This window comes from Sciurus carolinensis, chromosome 15 (assembly GCF_902686445.1).
Source record: "Sciurus carolinensis chromosome 15, mSciCar1.2, whole genome shotgun sequence".
In the NCBI taxonomy this organism is placed as follows: domain Eukaryota; kingdom Metazoa; phylum Chordata; class Mammalia; order Rodentia; family Sciuridae; genus Sciurus; species Sciurus carolinensis.
Window position 1 is genome coordinate 57,601,021 of NC_062227.1, and position 21,254 is coordinate 57,622,274.

At 50.7% G+C, this 21,254-nt stretch overlaps 2 protein-coding genes across 14 annotated transcripts; both read right to left on the reverse strand.

Moving 5' to 3' along the window:
* Window positions 1–387: 387 nt before the first annotated feature.
* Window positions 388–14,595, reverse strand: Mbd1 (methyl-CpG binding domain protein 1). 11 transcript variants are annotated; one of them, XM_047525990.1, is made up of 16 exons: window positions 14,411–14,595; window positions 12,916–13,050; window positions 9,211–9,325; window positions 8,916–9,118; window positions 8,749–8,831; window positions 8,481–8,521; window positions 7,965–8,111; window positions 7,742–7,870; window positions 7,248–7,373; window positions 7,096–7,164; window positions 6,355–6,519; window positions 5,739–6,038; window positions 5,508–5,645; window positions 5,072–5,206; window positions 4,924–4,985; window positions 388–2,092 (listed from the first exon to the last, which is right to left on the reverse strand). In XM_047525990.1, the coding sequence occupies exons 2-16, from the start codon at window positions 13,023–13,025 to the stop codon at window positions 1,951–1,953; spliced, it is 1,965 nt and encodes a 654-aa protein (XP_047381946.1). In that variant the 5' UTR covers window positions 13,026–13,050; window positions 14,411–14,595; the 3' UTR covers window positions 388–1,950. The 11 variants fall into 11 exon arrangements, with proteins under 11 accessions (XP_047381946.1, XP_047381945.1, XP_047381947.1 ...); XM_047525989.1 differs by having other exon boundaries at window positions 6,355–6,522; window positions 14,411–14,594; XM_047525993.1 differs by having other exon boundaries at window positions 1,951–3,771; window positions 14,411–14,594.
* Window positions 14,596–15,547: 952 nt separating this feature from the next.
* Window positions 15,548–21,001, reverse strand: Cxxc1 (CXXC finger protein 1). Of its 3 annotated transcripts, none has more exons than XM_047526885.1 (15): window positions 20,673–20,996; window positions 19,842–19,960; window positions 19,647–19,747; window positions 19,118–19,353; window positions 18,864–19,040; window positions 18,450–18,476; window positions 18,127–18,372; window positions 17,842–17,961; window positions 17,505–17,689; window positions 17,026–17,233; window positions 16,836–16,946; window positions 16,646–16,695; window positions 16,384–16,480; window positions 16,038–16,190; window positions 15,548–15,952 (listed from the first exon to the last, which is right to left on the reverse strand). In XM_047526885.1, the coding sequence occupies exons 1-15, from the start codon at window positions 20,673–20,675 to the stop codon at window positions 15,806–15,808; spliced, it is 1,980 nt and encodes a 659-aa protein (XP_047382841.1). In that variant the 5' UTR covers window positions 20,676–20,996; the 3' UTR covers window positions 15,548–15,805. The 3 variants fall into 3 exon arrangements, with proteins under 3 accessions (XP_047382841.1, XP_047382842.1, XP_047382843.1); XM_047526886.1 differs by having other exon boundaries at window positions 17,854–17,961; window positions 20,673–20,989; XM_047526887.1 differs by lacking the exon at window positions 18,450–18,476 and having other exon boundaries at window positions 20,673–21,001.
* Between the last annotated feature and the right edge of the window lie 253 nt (window positions 21,002–21,254).

A 21,254-nucleotide genomic window follows, 5' to 3' on the forward strand; every position in this document is an offset into this window, starting at 1 on the left:
TAAGAATGACTCTTTGGCATTCCCATTCTAAAGTGGGTGCAAGCACAGAACACCAGAGCACAGAAGGAAAAAAATCAGTAACTACGCCAGTTACAGAGGTATACTAGTAACCTAAGTACAACTATGTATACCCTCTTAAGGCCGCAGTTACTGTAAATTAGCATTCCTTAATCATTTGTAGTCCACCCACTTCAGTTTTCTATGTGGTACGTTTCTAGATTTGGATTCCATATCCTGAATTGCTGGTTCAGCTTTTCAGCCACAAAATAATGTCTTTCTTCTCTTTTAATAATCTTTTAATAATTCACTTTTTCCTCCTATAATGCTTCTTCTTTCAATTGCAGTTCCGTAAAATACTCATTTTCATTTACTGCTAAGAGTTTACGTAGCCTGAAACAAACAAAAAAGAAAGAAATTAGGAGGTCGACTGGGTTCACTGGAAGACGTCCTGGGGGCGGATCCTTGATCTTTAGTCCCAGGCACTGGCCTGCAAGGGTGGGTCTGAGGGGAACCTCCCCCGGCCCATATACCCTTGGAGAAGTGAGGCAATGAAAATGCCGCCCTCCGTCCTTTTGGGGTTTGGGAAAAGCCACTGAGATTGGGGCTGCCCGTCGGGTGCCCTCAGCTTGTGCAGCCCGGAGGGTCCCGATGAGTTTTCAGAGGCGACGGGGAAGCCAATTGATGCTGACAGGCGGCTGCCCTCGGATGTCCCCGTGTTGGTCCCTGAGTTGATTGTGCAGTGCCCTCACCCTGGGCGAGCCTGGTTATTTAACTCCAGTTCCATTTTGTCTTTCACTTCTTTGAAGGGGTAGTTGCTTCCCTCCAGGCCCTGCCCAGGGGAAGGCATTTGTGTCGATGGGAAGCCCAGAAGGCTGCCGGTGACTCCCCAAGGGTGGAATGAGCGACTGGCAGGCTCCCTCACCCTGAGGAGATTGGAGGGCTGGGCCCAGTGTGGGTATCAGCACCAAGAGCCTCAGCCATCAGCCGCCAGCCACCTGCTCTGAGGTCCAGAAAATGATGCACCTCAGGGGTCCTTGGGTAGAACTGACTTTGATCCTGCCACCCACTATCCCAGTTTCTCTGAGGCAATCACTGCTATCACCATCAAGTCACTTCCCAGAAACACTAAGCATATAAATCCGTAAACAGGATAATAAAAATCTCTTAATAGTAACTTAAAAATATAACAGAGATAGAAACTACTCAAATTATTTCCAATCCTACTGTGCCCAACAAGCTTCACCCAAAGGCTGGCCTCCCCTTAGTTTCTTGAATTTTATATTCTCAGCATTAAGTTCCATGATAAATCTGGAAATTCATTCACCACTTATAATACATATTGATGCATTTAATAAAAGTGCATGGGCCATATCTTTTTCATTTCTGTATTCCAGTATTAAGTACAGTGCCTGCTGTAGGCCAGTTTCTTAATACCTGAATGAATGATACAAAAATAGCTGAAGATCAGCAAATTTGTTCTGGCTTGACAGAATTTGTCTTGAGTTTTGTGTTTTCAGCAACGTAGTTTTATCAAGTTATCCTCAGTTGAGTAGTGAGACCCTTGGGAGCTGACTCTCGGCAGGATGGCTTTGCAACGTGTCATCTTGGCTGTTTCCCAGAACTCCCTTCCCCAAACGCTTCTGGTTAGGATGGTCACAAGAGACATTCTGCCAGATAACTGGAGGGCAGAAGTGAAGCAGCAACATAGTTTACAGTTGGACGGTTGGTGCAGGGGCACCAAGGTGCTGTTGCAGTTCATACATGCAGTCATTTATCTGCAGGCTCACCTCACTGGTGTGGGGCAGCCCCCAGGCCTGCAGCCAGGCCTGCAGCCAGGCCTGCAGCTGTTATACCTTCCCTGAGAGCTTCCTTCAGTTTCTCTAATGCTGAGCCAGGTGCACATTTAACTCTGTGAGGAAGGGCACCAACTTCTTCTGCAGGACACCCACATCACTGAAGCAGGAGGTGGTGAGAGACTGACATGGGCTCCAGGAAATCCTTGTGGGTCCCAGCTTGTGCTCGTGAGTTCCAGTGTGTCCTCCGTCTCCCACACTTTACATCCATCTTCCCTTCCCGACTGCCTCCCTGCAGACTTCAAGCTCCAGCATTAGATGCAAAGACAACTCTTACAGAAACTGTTTAACCAGCTTCCACAATTATATGAAGTCAAATCCCTCTAATAAATCCCTTAAAATACACATTACACATCATCTGTTTCTTGGTGGTCACAGTAATCACATTCTTCATTATGAGTCAGAATGCCAATCAAATAAATTCCCTTAGAATATTGCTTGTCAGAATTAGACTACTAGGGTTCCCTAGGGGGAACAAAACAATATTAGATTATCTAGTCTTGACTAGGGCTTAACTAGATAGAGCAGGGCAAAGAACAAAATGGTGTTAGAGAGCTGTATCTTGTGAGTTAGAAATGGGAAAAAACTAATCCATACCAGAATTACCTAAAGCTGCAGGGCTAGAACTAGAGTAGGCAAGGAAGGCATTTACTAAGTCCTGGCCATGTAAAGGTAAGTAACAAATTATATATCAATTCTTTCTGGCAAATTATGAATGAAGCATTAGAGTGAGTAAGGCTGAGCCAAGACTGGCCCTTGGGCAGAATTTAAAGCAGGAATTCAGCCTCCTGGAAGACATTTGGGCCAAGGACAGGAACCAAGCATGAAGGTCATCAAAGGGCAGGAGATGTATGTTGTCAGGAAAGATGAGCTGGGCTGGCAGCTTTAGTTCCAAAGATTGCTATGACTGAGGAGGGGCAGTCAGGGTAACAAGCAAAATAGACAGGTGTCAATGGGAAGGGACACCCTTGAGGGTTTGAAGAATCCTATGCAGTATCCAGGGCTTGTGGAGAACTCTTTCTGTTTCTGGATGAACAGGTATTCTGGCAAGGTTACCCCATCCACGTTAAAGCCTTAGAACTCCCTAAACCATGCTAAAGGCAGGAGTGTAAAGGACTTATTATAGTATTAATAGAAATCTGCTATATATTCAAAGTCACTGAAAACTATTACTGCAGTATTACACATTATTGCACATAGGATTGCAGTTAACAGTTTAGTGGCTTGAAGAACAAAGTTTTTACCACTTGGGTATAATTCTAGGTTCTAGCAACCCTGGATGTTTGACATTGAGAAAGTTAATCTCTTTTGAATCTCAGTTTTCTCACTGGCAGAAGTGCACAAAATCAATGTCTTCTTAAAAAGACTGTTTTGAGGATTAAATAAATGGGTCCATAGGAGGAGTTCACCAAACAGCGGTTCCTTTCCTTTTCTCATTTATTCACATTGCATTTTCAATTGCTGTCTCCCTGAGAAAATGTTTAGAGACACTGCTATGTCTCACCAGAAGCCACTTAAAATTGTTTATGAAGATGACTTGTTTAGGTTCTTTGTAATAGCTTTAATTACATTCCCTTCCTCACCCCAGCTCTCCCACCCCTAACATTCAACTTCTCATCACACTCAGACTCCTGGCAGCAGATGAACCAACTTTCTCCCCTGACTCTCTCCTCCTTTCGGGCTTGCTTCCTCTAAGCTCCACGTAGGAAGTAGGCCTGCTCCTCAGGTTTGCTGGTAGGTTTTCACCTATCGTTGATCCACACACAAGCCCTGCAACCAATCTAGCCCCTGGCCAGCCCCTGGCACATCAGGGTTGTCTCTCACAAAGCCGGTCTGCATGTATCACCTTGAGTCCTACAGTCTGCAGAAGCCTCCAGTCTACTGCTTTCTAGCTCCAGGTTTTTTAAGGTCCTTGGACCTAGAGAAGAGGGAGCAGTTCTGTATGTTGAATGAGGTTTGCTATGTGCAAAATGGAGCATCACAAAATCATTCCCTCCTATTTTGCATCCTCCACCCACTTCCCTTAATCATCCTGTATCTCTTTTCTTTCTTCTAAAAACCACCAATACAGAGAGCCCAGCACCTACTCTGTAACACGTAATGATTTCACGCACAGCAAATGATAAGCTCCCTGCAGGTAGGGATCCTGTGTCTCCTGAAGGGCAAGCCTTACAGGGCTCAGTGTAGTTACAGCGGGGTCCCCCACACTGCTGTGCACCCAGCAGGGGCTCAGTCAGTACCTCTCCCCCAGGTACAGCTGGAACTGGTTAAAGGAACAAGGGAGTTCAGTGCTTGAGCCAAGTTTCTGTTGCCTGTATCTAGGGACTCTGTGTAGGGCCTGTCAACCTTCTGCAGGAGGCAGCATGCTCTGGTCCTCCTTCAGCCATCCCAGTCCTTTCAGGTACCTACCCTTCATCCTATTGCCAGGTCTAAAGGGACAGTTTTGTTTGGCAGCTGAAATAGTAATCTCAATAGGAAAGGTTCAAGGGGACAGTCTGAGCCCTTCCACAGAGGCTACTCCAGGAGGCACAGGACAAGCCAGAGGTCACACAACTGCATGTGAACCCAGCTCACATACCACAATCAGGACCCAGAGCCTCTATCCACCTCATGTCCAGGCCAGCCCAATGCCATCTCTGTGATATATGCTCTTTTCATTTTCAGGGGACAGCCCACCCACTGGTCTCTGGGAGACTCCAAAGGCTGTCAAGACCTCTTAGCTTCTGAATAAGTTTATGTATTGAGTCTGACCCCTACAGGATTTTCTTAGCAAGGCAGGCACCAGACTCTCCTAATCTTTCTTTTTCTTTCAAATCTCATCACATGGCATCAAGGTCTTCTCCCCCTCCCACCAGAGGAGACCCTGACTTAGAATACTACTGGGCTGAGACTCTGGAAAATTCTCTAGAGTGTTGCACATACCCTGTCCCCCGACCAGTAGTAAATAGTGTAGTGGGTATAGGCCTTTCATCTCCTTCTGGACCCAAACTGCTGACTGTACTTTCAAAACTCAGGGTCCACATCTGGCCAGCACCCTCCCCGTCCCCACCCCTCACTGTGTGGGGCACACCTTGGCAACCAGACTGCTGTGTCCCGGAAGCGGGTTCCACCCAGGCTGAAAATCTCCGTGATCTAGGGAAGAATTAACATCATGGGTCAACATGGCTGGAGGAGCTAAGACAAGGTCAGGGCAAGGTAGGGCATCCCCCAGCACTGACCACAGGTGTGCCAGGCCCTCCTGCCTCCTCCTCCTCTGGGGCCGATTCGGAGACACAGCCATCCTTGTTCTCCTCCTTTCCCTCCTCAGGGTCAGGTGGCTCTTGCTTCACAGGTGGCAGGCACAGGTCTACTGCCTGAGAGAATCAGGGGAAGGGCAGTAGTTAGAAGGACAGGGTTGGCCTAAGGAAAGTCTATTAGCCAAATGGTCACTGTGCTGACAGATCCCACTTCCATCATAGTTCAGCACAGAAATGCCACCTTTCTGCCTACAAGCCTTTCCCATTCTTCACTGGCCTTCATCTTCCTATCAATTGGGTAGAAAGTGGGTAATGCTAGTTGCACCTACACTGCTCACAGTGCCACCATCGTGGCACACCACTCTGCTTACAGACCACCCCACTATGGCACCAAAGGAACATCCATCACTGTTCCCACCTTGCTAGGGCAGCCAGGCTGCAATGTGGGAGAAGTCAGGACAGTTGTATCTGGTGTCCACTCTTCCTGGGCATCTGCTTTCTCTTGCTTCACCTGAGGTAAGGCCACAACCCAACTCAGGCCAGAGCACTGGGCCTCCTGCATGAGGGAGGATGGTGGCAGACTTGGTCTCAGCACTCTGACACCAGGCTGAGTGAGATAGCAAAGGGCAGGATAAGATGGGACTCTCACCTGTAATGGGGCTTCTGTGGAAGCTGTAGCCGGGCCCGGCACCTGCACAGGACTGCTGGCACCCTCCCGTAAAAACACAAGGTCAGTGCCAGGAGGGGGCAGTACAAAGCTAGCACCTGCTTCCTGCTTCATCAGAGGCTGGGCACGGCCTGGTCGGGCTGTGCGAGTAGCCAAAGGAGGCTTCAGGGTTGGGGCCAGATGGGGCCGTCGAGCAGAAACTGGCCTCTTTCGACGAGGGTGAAGTGGGGGTGATCCTGCCCCCTCCTCGGACCCTGACCCAACACTGGGCAGCAGCCGCTTCTGTAAGGAAAAAGGGGTACTATGGCCACCTGCTGCCTTGACTGACCCCACCCACCCTGCACTGTTCAATGTGTATACTAACCTCCCATAATCCCAGCACAGAATCTGCTTACATGAGCCCTTATCACTGAGCCTACCACTTCCCATTAGCAATGCCAGTGCCACCTACACTCATTTACTCCAGCGCAAGGTCTGCTAATTCTGTGCCAGAGCCACTGTACCACCCAACCACCTACCAGGTCTGCCCGCCACTCCCAGGCACTAGGGTGCCTGGCCCAACCTATCCCATCCACCTGACCCTTCCTGCCCCACCCACCATGGCAAACTGCAGGCATTGGCGCCAACGACACTTCTGGCGCTTCTGGTTGCTGCCCCCGAATTTGGGCTTGTCACAGCAGAAGTCACAGCGGCCACAGTCCATCCGCCGTAGGCAGGCTGCACAGGCCCCGCACTTGCGGTTCTGCCGGCGGTTCGTGTAGGGCTGCTGGGGTGGGGGGAATGGTGGTGCTGTCACTAGGACTAGGAGAGGCCATCCTCAACGCCCCATTCCAGTACTATTCCTGGTGTTCTTTTAGCTCTATCAGAGAAACCAGCTGCACACTAACCTCAGCCTGCTGACTTCCCATATGCCATACCTCAGTGTCTGCAAGTTTAACATTAGCCACTGTGACTATGCCAGCTGGCATTTGATACCACTAGGACTGTGGCTGCTCCATCACAGTATAGCTACCAACACTATCTTTGATTCCCCGCCTCTAGCAGTATTTTGCTGACCCCACTGGCTTCCATCACTGTGTCAGCTATGTTGGTTCATCCTACATGAACTGCAGCCACTGTGCTACCTACTCCTCTATCAGCCCTATCAAGGGTCTGCTGGTCCGGCATTAACCACCAAGTGTTGCTTCATCTGACATTAGGCACTCTCACTGCACCCACTGATCCTTTGTTATTCTTCTCCACCATTATTACTTATCCCATCCTAGTACCCATCTCCTTCCTTGAGTTAAACAAGCATCTTGAGAGTCTAAACTTATCCAGGTAAGGTGGGGCCACTCACTAGCTCGTCCTCGTCTACACAGTAATAGATGAATTCGGCAGGAGGTGAGGGCACCGGGGAGCTGTTGTGCTGCAGAGGCAAATGGGGTGGGGTCAGGGCAGGTACTGGGATAAGGTGAAGGTTGTTCTTTCCCCTGCCCACTGGGATCTTACCAGCTCTGTGGGCTCTGGGGGTTCTGGAGGCTGTGGTGTGGGAAGAATAGGCACTGGCTGAGCTCGAGAGTGCCGTCGGGCAGCCATCTTGGAGTCACAGCCTCCCCTGTGGCGTCCACGCTTACCCTGGGGGAGAGCCAAAAGAGTGATTGGGGTTTCATGGCCCCAGGCAGACACAGGACCCCTTGAAGTGTGGAAAGCATGCATGGGACAGGTAGAAAGAGTGTGCTGTGGGGCACTCACAGCATGGGGAGCACCGCTAGAGAAGGGCATTATTGACATCGCCAATGACGGCGATGGTGACGGTGAGCAAGTACTGGCAGACAAAGACAGGTAGGTGAGGTCAGGGAGGTGAATGTGGGGTGGGAGGGAAAAGAAAGACATGAGGTAGGCAAGGCCAGGTTGGGAGGAAGCAGCAGCAGCAGTGGCAACTTTAATAACAGAATGAGCTCTGGCCCAGCCAGGCCAGTGCTGGTCCCTCCAGCCTGACTCACCCGAAGGCAGCGCCGCTGCACACACCTCCACTGGCGCCTGAGACCAGGGCGGGGAGGGCGAAGGCAGACTCGGCAATGGCCACAGTCCTCTTGGGTCTGACAGCCCCGGCACACTCCGCACCCTCGGCTCTGTGGGGGGGCCGGAGGTGTGATGCATGGGGTCAGGGCTATGAGGGCCAGGGGCTGGGGTGAGCCTTGGGCCCACCCCACCTGCCCAACTCACCCTCTGCACAATCCGGAGGCAGCGTCTCCTCTCACACTTGCAGAACAGCCCTGAGGCCACATCATGGGGCAGCTGCAGGAGGCAGGTGGAACAGGCCCCACAGTCTTCAGTTACCCGACAGGCTGCACACTCTCCACAGCCCACACGCTGCCAGAAATGGGTGGGGTGAGATCACAGGTCTAGGTAAGGTGGCTCCAAGACCACTGCTCTCCCATGTCTGCTGATCTGACATCAGCTCCCATCACCACCATTAACCTCATCACTGTTATCTGATAATTACCGATTAGCTGCCAACACTGAGGCCATTACTATGTCTACTGGCTCCCTGTTGACTTCATCACTGTATCTATTGACAGATACCCCAATTAATTCCCATCAGTGACCAATCCATGGTAAGTTCCCTATAAAAGAACTCCTGCACCCTATGTATCTATGACCAATCCATCAGACCCTCCACCAGCTCCATCACATCTTGCTCCCACTGCAGGGCTATGAGGAAGAAGCACACGCGCTTACCTTAAACATCCTCTGCTCTCGATTGAAGGCAATTCTCTGTGCTGGGGAAGGGAGAGGGACAGAAATGGGAAGGGAACAACCAACACCTGGCCTTACCCACTGCCTTAGCCCTGACTTCCATCATTCAACCTCTGCCCATGCTGCATACTTCCAACATCCAACCTCCACCCATGCCAGTAGTCTTTTCAATCCCCAGACTAGCCTAACCTGACAGTGGGCCTGTCCTGGCTCCTGTTTTTCAATGTCCCATTCTAGGGGGGCTGCTCACCTCGGCAGTCTTTGCACAATGTCTTGAGCCGCTGCCTTCCAGTACCATCCCCTGAGAAGCTGATTCCACAGTTCTCACAGCACCTGGGGTAGGAAAGACAGATATGGGGCCGTAACAGTACCAATCACAAACCTCTCCCACCTGGTTCACTTCAGGCCAATACTCACCCAGGTGCAGGGAATGAAGCTGGGGCTGTGTCAGTATCAGCCTTGGTCTCATCCTCTCGGGTCTCTTTCCTCTCTTTCTTCTCCTTCCTCTCTTTCCTCTCCTTCCTGACCTCAGTCCTCTGGGGAGCAACCTGACGTTTCCGAGTTTTGGCCGATCTTGAAGGCTTTTTCCGCTTCTTGCTGGGGACAGCCACAGCCTGGACCTGAAGATGAGTGAGAGCAGGAGGAATGTGGGTCAGTGCATGGGTGTCAGGTGGCCGTTACCCTTGTCTGGATACCCCGCATTGTGAAGTACCTTGGGGGTTGGATAGCACAAGATGCCTTGTTTGAAGTCAAAGAGGGAGAGATCACACGCAGGGCCCAGGTATCGGGTCAGCTCAACTTTGCTTCGGATCCTGTCTCCTGTGGGGCTGAGGATGGGCCAGGATGAGTTGGCACCGAGATGAAGCCAATGCAGTTCCACCCATACAATTCTCCTACAGGGCTAGTGGGATTCAGGAGGCAGCCTGGACTTGGCCTGTGAGCCCCACCCAGATCCCACCCCAAACAACCATGAGTAAAAGGAATAGAATAGGATATATGAATAAAAATATCAGCATGTTTACAAACATTAACAAATAATAGTCATGAGTTGTATAAGGATGTTTCAGTTCACAGCAGACCACATATTGTATGATGGTCCCGTAAAGATTATAATGGAACTAAAAGATCTCTATTGCCGAGTGACATTGTGGCCATTGTAATGCCACAGCATAAAACATTACTCATGTTTGTGGTGATGCTGATGTGAACAAACCTACAGCACTGCCAGTTATACAGCACATACAATTACATACAGTACATACTACTTAATAATAATAAATGACTACTACCAGTTTATGTATTTACTATACTATTTTTGAGTATGTGGTAGTGGGGATTGAACCCAGGGTTTCACACTCACTAGTCAAGCACTCTACCATTGAGCCACATCCCCAGCCCCTTTGTTGTACATTTTATCATTATTTTATAGTGCACTCCTACTTTTTTTAGTTTGCTTTAACAGTACACCATGTCAGGTCAGCAGCAGCCTCATCTCTCTCAGATTTACTGCATTTCTCAATTTCATCATTTTCTCTTGTGCTTGATTTAATCTCATATTGTTCATCATAGCCCTAGGAGCAACAGGATACAGCATATATAGTTATGCATTGCTTAATGATCAACAAAAAACAGCATATATGAATATCATCCCATAGACTATATTGCCTAGTGAGGCACAGTGGTGCATGCCTACATAAGCCCTACTCAGGAGGCTGAGGCAGGAGGATCTCAAGTTTAAGGCCAGTTTGGACTACTTAGCGAGACCCTGTATGGCAATAAAATATAAAGGGTTGGGAATGCAGCTCACTAGTAGAACACCTGTGTTAGCAAAGTGTGAGCCTCTGGGTTCAATCCCCAGTCCTCTCCCAAGCAGGGAGGTTTGAGGGAAGACATCCTAGTTTGTAGAATTACATTCTATAATGTTCACATGATGAAATTGTCTAATGGCACATTTCTCAGCTTAGGTGTGTAGTGGCTATACCATCTAGGTTTGTGTAACTGTACTCCATGAGTTTTGTGCAATAAAATCGCCTAATGATACATTTCTTAGTATGTATTACCATCATTAAACACGACTATAAAATGTAAACAGACACATTTATAACACATAGCACTAATGGTATTGAAAATACTTTTATAAGTAAAAATTAACACAAATAAGAACACAAATACATAACAGATAAATATGTAAGTATTACATACCAAATGCATAATCAGAGAAAATTCTAAAAGAAATGTTTAAAAAGCACACAAAAATATTAACTTAACCCTGGTGCAGTGATACATGCCTGCAATCCCAGCTGAAAAAGGAGGATTCTAAGTTCAAGGCCAGCCTCAGCAACTTAACAAGGCCCTGAACAAACCAGTAAGACCCTGTCTCAAAATGAAAAAAGAAAAACTTAAAAGGCTTGGGATGTAGCTCAGTAGTAAAGCACCCCTGGGTTTAATCCCCAGTACAAAAAACAAAAACAAAACAACAACAACAAAAAACTACCTATAATATAAAGTGGAAGTATTTGATGCTGTGATACTGGGAGATTGCCCCGAGTCTCCATTTCTGCATGTCTCATAAGAGGCATTGATTGTCCTTTGTAATAAACTATCTTATCAAGGCTGTTTCTAAGACAGACCTTGGAAGATAAGAGAGGGTCTCCTTCCAGAGGAAGGGGAAAGCATAATTACTGTCCTAATATTATAAGAGACTGGATTCCCTAAGCTCAGGGTTTCTTTTCTGATACAACCAACTCACATGCAGGGCATATACTATTTAGCCCTGTTCACTCATTGTGGGATTGGGATTCAGGGAACTGGCACTGGATCCTGCAGGTGACGTAATAAATTCTTTCATTTCTGACGCAGGGGTCTCGTATATTTCCTATCAGCATCCATTCACTTGTTATCTTATCCTAAGTAGGGTAAAATCTCGGATCCCTTATAATTCTTGACAATAATACTTTAAGTTTTGAAAGTTTTATACAAGTATGTAAATATGTGAAAAAGTCAGAATATAAAAAGAAAGCAATCATGTTTGCAGTTTTACTATATTCTAGGGAAATGTAAACTTTAATACAAAAAAGAAAACTAGAAAGAGTAGAAAACTTAGTTAACTGTATCATTAATATATCCTAAAGGATATGTAAAAGGTTTATGATGCCTGTTTATGTATTTACAGTCAATTCTCATTATTCATGGTAGTTATGTTCTATAAAACTGCCATGAACCCAGAATTAGTAAGGAAACATTGCTCCTTAGGAGAAATACAGGGTTAGTTTCCAGCAAGTCTTTGGCCATGTTTTCATTCATTGATCAATATATGATCCTTGTTAATGTGTTTCTGTTTAAAGACACCTTATTTTTCTCACAAATGATTGCTTAGGTTTTTAAATGACTCAAAGCAGGGGATTTGGAGGCTGTTTTCCTCATATAGACTGGTTTGCCACTGTTCCATCAAAATAAATCAGTCTCAATGGCACTGAAAACCTTCTTCTATATAACCCTTTTTTCATACAACACTTTGCAAGTACTTTTCAGTTCTTTTTTCCCTGAGGACTCCTCATCTGTAGCTCCTGCACTACATTCAATTTTAACAATTTTCATGCCATACTGTGTAGATAATCTTTTGAAATATGCAAGCCAACCAGCACCAGCTGAGATGGGTTTATATTTTCCCAACACTGGGTAACGTGTCTTTCTGGTGTTTCTCATAACAATGCTGTCCACTATGCTTTATTGCTCATCATTTCATGGATCCACAGATTTAAGTGCTTTCCTAAATCTTTTCCACAACTTTATTAAGTACTACAGATGTTATTTTTTGTACTTCCCAGTGTGTCCTCACATACATATTGGCAAGTTTTCTCTTCTTTTTCTGGATGTACCATATTTCTGGTTCATAATATTGAAATCACAGATAACAGCATTGCTAATTCATGCCTGAACGAAGTTTATCTGACATGTATTTTCTGGGCAAAGCACATCACAGCCTTCTTGCACTGAACACTAGATATTTTCGCACTATATATTCAGGCTTTATTTTAAATAGTCAAATCACCAACAAAATAGCATGAAAATGGGAAAAATGTGGCACTAAACAGACCACGAAAAGGAATGCTTGTTTACAGTATGGAAGCTGAAACAAAAAGGCCTTGTTCAACCTTGGCTGGGAACGTGTGCATTGGGTGACTCAAATTTTTTGCTGCTCTGGGAGTGTTTGTGAATAACCACGAAAGCACCGTATTGACTTTGGTCAAATAAATTTTATTAAATAGGTGAATTTGCAAATATGAAATCTTTGAATAATGAGGACTGACTATTTTGTATCATTTAAACTCCACCCACAGAGTTAACCACACCCTCTTTTACCCTGCCCCTAACCAGAATCGACCCCACCCAATTCTGCCCACAACCCACCCATTACCTCTGGTAATAGGTGTCTGAACGTCCACAGGTGACCCCTGATTTGCGATAGACCTCACGTCGCTTCCAGCCAGGGCCCAGGGCTGGGCAGTCCAGCCAGTCCTCAGCCATGGAGGCCTCCAAATGTAGCAGCAGCCTGTAAGGTGGGGGAAGAGGAGAATATAGGAGAAACTGAGGCTCTAGGAAGGGCAAACTGCCCCAGGACACACAAATAACTGATATCTTTTTAATGCATGCCTGAAACCTAGAACCTGCCACAAGCAGCCAGCCAGCCACATGGGAAAACCCTCCATTCTCACCCCTCTTCTTCCCTGTCCTGGGACCAGGAGTTCCTCATTCCTCCTGTTCCTTGATTTGCTAGCCTCCATTGCTCTCTATCCTCAGTGTCCTGATTCCCTACTTCTCCCCATCCTCAAACTGAAAGCCCATCATTTCTTTCACTGTCAACCCAAGAAACTTATTCCCCCCCACCATTTCTACCTGTCCTTGGTGCAGAAGACACCAGCTGTCTTTGACCTAATGGTCCTTACTCCTATTCTTATCATCCTAAGACACACCCCCATACTTGCCAAGTTCAGCACAAAAGGCTCCATTCCTCTTGTTTTCAGTCCACTACTTTAGTGTTCTAAATTCCCATTCCCCGAATCTTTGATCCAAAACTTCCCAATTTCTCTTCTGTTTTAACTGTCCCACATGTGATGTCCTCTTAGCCTACTACTTCAGGGTTATAACTTCCGCCACACCCTCTGAGAGACCCTAACCCAACCATATCATTGGCCTGAATCGCTCCTCATTCTTTGCGTTACTCAGCCTGGAAGCCTCCCATGTCTCCCCTTCTTTGGCACAAGAGCTCTGGAAGCCTTATTTCTTCTCTCAGTGTTCTGACCCATAGTTCCTCTCCAAGTATAGACCAAACACCTATTTCTCTCCTCTACAGCCAACAAGTCATCCCTCTTCCCCTTCAACATTCTCATTCTCCATTCCTCTCTTAGTCTGAGAAATTCTGATTTTTCCCAACACACACACACATTCCTCGCCTTCATATCCAGGATCATGACATCTCTGGTCAGTCTCTGACACCCTATTCTTTTTCATCCTGCATGTAAGTTCCCCTGTTTCTTCCTTTCAGTATTCCAACCCTCTCATTTCTCCTTGTCATCAGGCCGAAGGTCCCTTATTTCTTCTTTTCAACGTTCTGAACCCCCATCTCTCGCTTCTTGAGAATCCCGATTATCTCCCCCTGGGCGTTCTGATCTTCCTTATTCTTCTCGGTCTTCGTCCCAGGATCCCGACACTCCTGTCAGCGGTCTGAACCATATTTCTTCCCGTCCTCCACCTAAATCCCTCCAGACCTCCCTTTCAATACTCCGGCGCCGCCATTCCTCCACCTCCTCGGCCTGAGGGCCTTTCATTCCTCCCCGGCAGGGTTCCGAGCCTCAATTCCTTCCTATCCTCCGCCTGAGCGCTCTCCACTTCCACTCCCAGAGCTGTCTCACCAGCTTGGCAACAGGCCGGTAGCTTCCGACGCCCTAGGCCCGCGGACCCATGGTGAGGGTCGTGTCTGCGCGCTCCGCCTGGTCCTACTCCTCTACCTCCTCCGAAGCAGCCTTCTCTGAAGCGGTAGCTGTCGTCTCCGCGGCCGTTCGCTGCTCCCGGAACCGGAAATCCGCCGCCTGCCCCTCGGGCTCCACCCACGACGTGACACCTGCGCGTTGCCCTGACGGCGCGTGCCCTTAGAGGGGAGGGTTCTGCGCCTGCGCACTGAAGTTCCGCAGCGGCGCGCGCCTTGTCGGGGACCGGCTGCGCCTGCGTGGTGCCTCTAACTGCGGATCGCGCCCAGGTCAGAGGCCTGCGGCGCCTGCGGTCCTCGCTTCCCCTGCCGGCGCGTCTTCTCCCTTGCTGCCCATCCCGGTGGCGCCTGCGCACTCCAGTCCCACTCTAAGGGGGCGTGAACCGCGTGATTTGGGAGGTGAAACCAGGGGTTGGGTTTGCGCACTTCCTTTCTTAGCCGGCACTTTCTTCGCCACTCCCAGCGAACATCTCCCCGGGGCTCTAGTGTTCTGCTTACTCCGCCCCCGCCAACCAGTGTCGCCGCGCAGGCCCCAGCTCCCTCCGCGGGAACCTGGGATAGGGGCGGTGGCGCGCTGCAGGTAAACAGAGGGCAGGGAGTGAGGGAGTGAGGGCGTGTCTACCCCCCAAGGGCCACACTGGGCCCCTCAGTGGGGAAAGAGCTGAATGGGGTCTTGGCACAAGCACAGACAGTGGGCTCCTGTTGCAAACAGGTTCCCCAAGTGGCGTTTGTGGGGAGATGACCTGTATGCTCTGCTGAATGCACCTTGGTCTGCAGAACGTTTTCCGCCCCAGGACACTCTGAACATGCCCACGGGGGATGGCTGTTGACTGGACACCACGGTCTCAAGACGAGAGGCTGAGTGTATAGGTCATTGGGCTCAAGCCTAGTAGGGAAGACCCCCACAGCCCACGGGAGCACAGACTGGGTGCCACCTGTATACCCACAACCTACACTTGTATTGCAGCCCCGGGCTGAGTACAGACATACCACCACCCATTTTATCGAGAGGTTGGGAATGCAGTTGTAACTGCAACACACATGGAGACCAACAGGAATTATCTTCTTGGTTCCTCAAAATTTTATTAACAAAACTCAGGGGAGAGGGAAGCAAGGGTGAGTAGACTCCACAGTCCCACCCAGGCACAGAAAATGGAGAGAGGGAAATTCTGAGACCCTTTAGGCAGTCAAAAGGTGGACAGGCACAGGGAGAAAACTCAGGGACAATGGAAGAAACAGATAAATGGAGAAATGGACAAAAGGGGGTTTCAGGGCCACTCCCCCAAATGGAATGCAGGGTGAGGGCTCTGAGTCTGTAGGCTCAGCGGTCGGCACTGGAGCGCAGGTCGGTAGTGAGTGGGTCATGCTGAATGGTTTGGTGCAGCATCAGGGCCAGTAACCCTGCCCGGTTTGTCATGGCTGTGCGTACATTGCGCTCCTGTTCGAACAACTCATCCAGCTTGTACCACTGCCAAGAAAGAGAGTGGAAGGAGCCATGAGAAGGGGCTCCCAAAGGCCCGCTTGACCCCAGCCACATCCATGTTGAAACCTACCACCCGAACACGCTCCAAGTCCACTTCAGCACGCCGCAGCTTCTCCCAGCAGTAATGGCGATTGCACTGACGCTTGGGCAGGCGGCAGAAATCACCTGTGAGCTCAAAGACATCACGTACAAGGGGGCACCCGCATACCTCGTCAGCTGGCACCTGCAGGAACACCAGGGGTACGGATGAATAAGTGTGGTGAGGGAGGAAGAAGGGAGAGTGAAAAGGGGAGAAATGAACGGTAATAAGACAGGGAATGGAAGTTGTCACAGGAAGGGCAGCTGATGAGGAAAACATGGAAGTGAGACACTTCCATGAAAGGGGCAGAATGGGTGAAATTGAGGGAAAATCTTACTTTGGGATCCCGAGAGTGCTCAGGACATAGCACCTGGAGCCGCTTACAGTATGTTTTGCTCTGAGGATTGTAGACATCACAGAAGAGTCTTGTGGCCCTGGTGGTTTTTAATAGAGAGAATAATGGAGAGAGAGAGAGAGACAGAGAGAGGAAAAGAGGCCCACCTATCCTTGCCCATGCCCATTTCCTACCCTGGCTCCACATGTTCTATTTCTGACCCCACCCTTAAGCCAGCCCCAACTGTTCATGGCATCTCACTCACCCTTCAATGCGTGTGGGGTACATGGACCCAAAGGACGTCTGGCTCTCATACTGGAAGGATGAGCACAAATGGAAGGAACTGTGGGTGTGCGCTGCATGCCCTCCCAAGTCACCACCCAAGCAACAAACCCATCCCCCACGGGCCCACTCATGTTCCCACACCATTCATCCCCTCAGGCTGACACCCCAACCTTGGCATAGCAGCGCTCCATGTGGCGCAAGGCAACACGTGGGTTGATGGGGTGCCCACAGGAGACACAGAAGATCTGCAGGTCTGTGTCATCACTGTCGTTCTCATTGCTCTGCAGGAGGTGGAAGGAATGATGAAGCAAGGTGGGACTAGGTACCGGGCCATGTCCTACTGTACCCCTGCATCCTCACCTCCTCATCCTCACGCACAGCCTGCTGTTTGGCACGCAGAATGATGGCCTCAAGCTCATGGAATCTGCGCTCCATTTCCTGAAGACGGGTGCGGGCACTCTGCTGCTCACGGCGAATACGTTCAAGCAGCTTTTTGCCATGTTCCTCAGCAATGCAGGGGCTCTGCTGCCACTGCTGGATGCGCTGGGGAAGGATCTCATAGATGCGACTGCAGGAGGGCAGTGGGTCGGGCGCAGGCAGGGAGGATGGCAAACAGCAAAATAAGCAGGTGGTCAAAGGATGGCAAATGGATGGGTGATGAAATGGTGAAAGGGTAAGTAAACAGGTAAATGGCTGAATGCTCGATGGATGGGTGAGTGGGTATATGGATAGGTGTGTGAGTGACCAAATGATGGTAGATACACAAAGTTTGAGTAATGCCCTATTATGTACTTCTCACCTCTCTCCTTCCACCCCCCCCAATGCCAGGAAAGACTCACTTGGCAGCCAGCTTCATGCCACAGTCATCTGAGCAATACTTGGAGCCGGGTTGGGCAGCACGCACACAGCCAGGCCCCAGGCACTGCGGTAATGATGCAGGGTCCTTAGCATCAGCCCTCTCTGGGTGTTTCCATTTGTCTTTGTGTTTCTGCTTTTGCCGATGACGCTTGTATCGCTCCTCTTTCTATGGGCAAGATAGATCAGGATGGAATCTAAGTCAGCCTCAAGTCCTGTCTCCCCCTCCATCACAGCCTTTTCTGGCTCTTACCCCACTTGGCCCCTTATCTATGTATCCTCCTCCCCACCATACACTCTACTGTCCCACACCCATTTTACCCTATCCATCACCTTCTTCTCAGACTTCTTCTCCCGACGCTTCACATGCTTCACTTTCACCGCTCTTTTCCGTAGGGCAGGGTCCAGGAATGGGGACTCTTCTGTGTCACTCATCCAGGGCTGCAAGCAGGGCATGCGATGATCCTCTTGCCTCATTCCTAATAGCCCCACCACCTGCTTATTCCCCTAGGTGACCTTAAATGCCCTCCACCTCCACTCTCCCCTTAGGGATTCTCTGTTTCTATAACTGCCATCCTCCCACCATGGGAGGCTCCTGCTGCTCACTAGGCCATGGTCATCAAAGGCCCCTGCACAGAAGTCCTGGTACAGGTCAGGGTCCAGTGGTAGGTCCTCGTCAGAGAGTGGCTCAGGTGTGGCTGTAGCCTCAGGTGGCTCCTTAACTGCTGATGATGCCACTGCCCCCTCATCTTCACGGATGCGCCCCAGCTTCTGTGATGGCTGTGGCTGCTGTTGAGTGGGTGGTGGCCGGCGGGGCCTTGGCAGGGATTCTGAAGGCGTCACCGGCGAGAGCTGCGGGGCAGAATCTCAGGACTGGCCCTGACCGCCCTGCCCGCATGCCCTGCCCCGCCCTGGGGGGCTGGACTCACCGAGGAAGGGAAGTACTTGTACGATTCCTGTGCCGGCAGGAGGAAGGCCCAGGTCAGCCCCAGGTAGATAGAGGGTGGCCCTGCCCTAGCCCTCCCACCTAGCCTTGCTTTGCCTCCCCAGACACATCTGCCCCCATTTCTCTCACCACCAGGACATGCTTAGCCCTGCCTATTGTGCCCTGACATGTCTGACCACCTGCAAACACCTGGCCCCACCCTGCCCACCAAGATCTGGTGGGGTTCTCCTGCCAGCCCAGCATACCTGTTCATGCAGCATTCATGTGGACATGCTAGGCCCTTTCCCACATTTCTGGATACAATCAGGCTCCATCCCATTCCTAGCCTCAAGCAGCCCTACCTGCACCTTCCAGTCATGCACCCCCACCCACCTCGCCCAGCTCTGTCCATGCTCACCCGGGCCCGCAGCTGGCACTGGCGCAGCCGGCACTTCTGCCGGATCTTGTTGGGTCCCCCAAACTTCTTCATGTCTCGGCAGAAGTCACAGTGGCCACAGTCCTCAGTGCGCCGGCATGCTTCACACTCGCCGCACATTCGCGCTGACCTTTTGATCTGCTGCTGCTGCTGGTGATGCTAGGAGACAGTGCCCAGAATAGAAATCAGCCCACAATGGGACCACTTTACCCATCCCAACCACTGCAGCCACTCACCTGGCTGGGTGTGGCCACCAAGGGCTGTGGAGAAGATTTATGGGGCGAAGCAGAGCCCCGAGCAAGCATGGTCCCAACCCCTGTCCCTGACCCTGCCCGGCGCTGCAGGTCTGGATCTGGGACAGGCCTCTTGCGCCCTCCACCCTCATCCCGGGGCTCACTGCCGTCACGCTCATTGCCATCACGCTCTCGAGACTTTTTGTGCCGATAGCGAATCTCCAGCTTAGGGTCCTTCTCTGTGGGGCAAAAGGTTGGGACAAGATGGATGAACATGGGCTTTGAATGGTCCCAAAACCTCTTTCTTCAACTATCCAACATACCTGCTCTGCCCTCCTGCTTGAAGGCAGAGCCACCCCTTCCTGTGGAATCTTCTATTACTGCTCACAATGGAGCGAGCATTCCAGCTCAGCACAGTCCGAGTCACTGTGCCCACAGCCATACACCCCTACTACCCTTGACCCCTCAGTTGTGGTTCTTCCTCCTGCCTCAAAGCCCTGCCTGCCTTCCCTGTCCATCCCACCCTCCTCACCTCGGCATTCCCGACAGTACCACTCCCGGATGGCCTTGGCCATCTTCTCAGTGATCCGGATGCAGTCCCCATGGAACCACTCATTGCAGTTGTCACACCCGCTACAGAAGATGGGTAGAGATGTGAGGGGCATGCCCCACCGGCCTCCCCGACTTTGCCAGGCCTCTGCCCCACCCTCCTCTCTCCCTAGCTCACATCATGAAGCAGTTGATGTCCGGTTTGCGGCAGATGCAGTAGATGGGCGCGTTTTCCCCATTCTCCGACTTGCTGTCCTCTCCTGCATCTGGAGGCTCTGGGTCTGAACCATCTCCCTCCTGTGGGGCACCCCCATTATGGCAACTAACCACCCCAGGTGTAGAGGCTCCATCATGGCTCACTACAGGTCCCCACTCTGCCTAGACTTCCCACGATGGCTCCCCATAAATCTGCCCATGGTTTCTACAGACCATCACTCTACCCAACACCTCACTGCTCTGCTTATGAATCTCGATCACTCAGCCTCAGACCTCCCACCAGTCACCCCACTGACGGACAGACTGACAGACACACTATCACTCTGTCCGCATTTCCACAAGGGCTCATCACGTATTGTCCCCACCCGGGTCTTCGCGGAACCCCATTCGGAGCTCTCCACAGACAGCGCCTGGCTCAGTCGCAGACTGAGCGTCGCGGTCCCACAGACCCCACCCCCGCCCAGTGCTCCGCGTCCTCCCAGACAGACCGTCCAATCGGCTCATCACAAACTCCTACCCCGCTGCCCGAGGAGCCCCGCCTCACGGTTTCCCACGGAACTGCCTTCTGGAGTCCCCACTAAACTTCCACTACGGACCCCCGCCATGGCTCATCACAGAACTCCCGGGTGATTCACCCCACACCCCACCATTCTTCCCACAGACCCCCACCTTTCGGCTCACAGTCTCGCGGTTACTGCTCACCACAGAACCCCCATGCGCCTGCCGACAGGCACCACAGTTACCAGCACCACCGACCTGGACCGCCGAACCCCTCTCTCGACCCGGTACTCACCATGTCTCCACTCCCGGCGCAGCCCCTCGTGACTCCAGCTAGCGACCAGCGAACCTGTACAAAACCGGCGGCGGCAGCCGCGGCGGTTGCAAAGGCGCCCACCGCTACTTCCGCTACGGTCGCACCTCCCGGGCACCGTACTCTTATTGCGCACGACCAGTGCGACGGCTCAGTAGCAAACGAGTGAGTCGCCCTCCCAGAGCCCCCGAAAGTCCCTCAAGCGCCGCCATCTTGGCTTTCGAGTCCGTACGGTAGCCGAGTCCGTACATTCGCGGGAAACATGGCCGCGCCTATAACGCTGCTTTCTGAAGGGCGTCGCCACCTTGTCGGTCGAGTCCGTACGGCGAACTCTTGGAATTACTCGACGTTATAGGCAATATGGCCGCATCTATTTCGTGGCTTCCATTCAGACGCCGTCATCTTAGAATCCGACTCTGTAAGGGGGCCGTACGTTCTCAGGCGATATATGGCGGCGTCCTAATCGTGGCTTACCGGAGGGGGCTGCCATCTTGGCTGTCAATTCCGTACATCGACGATTCTCCTGTAGGGAGGTGAGCAGATTCATAGAGCTGCCCTTACCGA

Bases quoted from the DNA above. Each gene is read 5' to 3' on its own strand.
- Cxxc1 (XM_047526885.1), bottom strand. The intron at 19,354-19,646 runs GTGAGGAGGGTG...TTTGCCCCACAG, and splicing joins GTACTGTCGGGAATGCCGAG to AGAAGGACCCTAAGCTGGAG. The intron at 18,373-18,449 runs GTGAGTCCAGCC...TCTGCCCCGCAG, and splicing joins ACAAGTACTTCCCTTCCTCG to CTCTCGCCGGTGACGCCTTC.
- Mbd1 (XM_047525989.1), bottom strand. From the start codon at position 13,025: ATGGCTGAGGACTGGCTGGACTGCCCAGCCCTGGGCCCTGGCTGGAAG. The intron at 8,522-8,748 runs GTGAGCAGCCCC...TCCCTTCCCCAG, and splicing joins ATTGTGCAAAGACTGCCGAG to CACAGAGAATTGCCTTCAAT. The intron at 6,039-6,354 runs GTGGGTGGGGCA...TTTTCCTTACAG, and splicing joins AATGCCTGCAGTTTGCCATG to AAGCGGCTGCTGCCCAGTGT.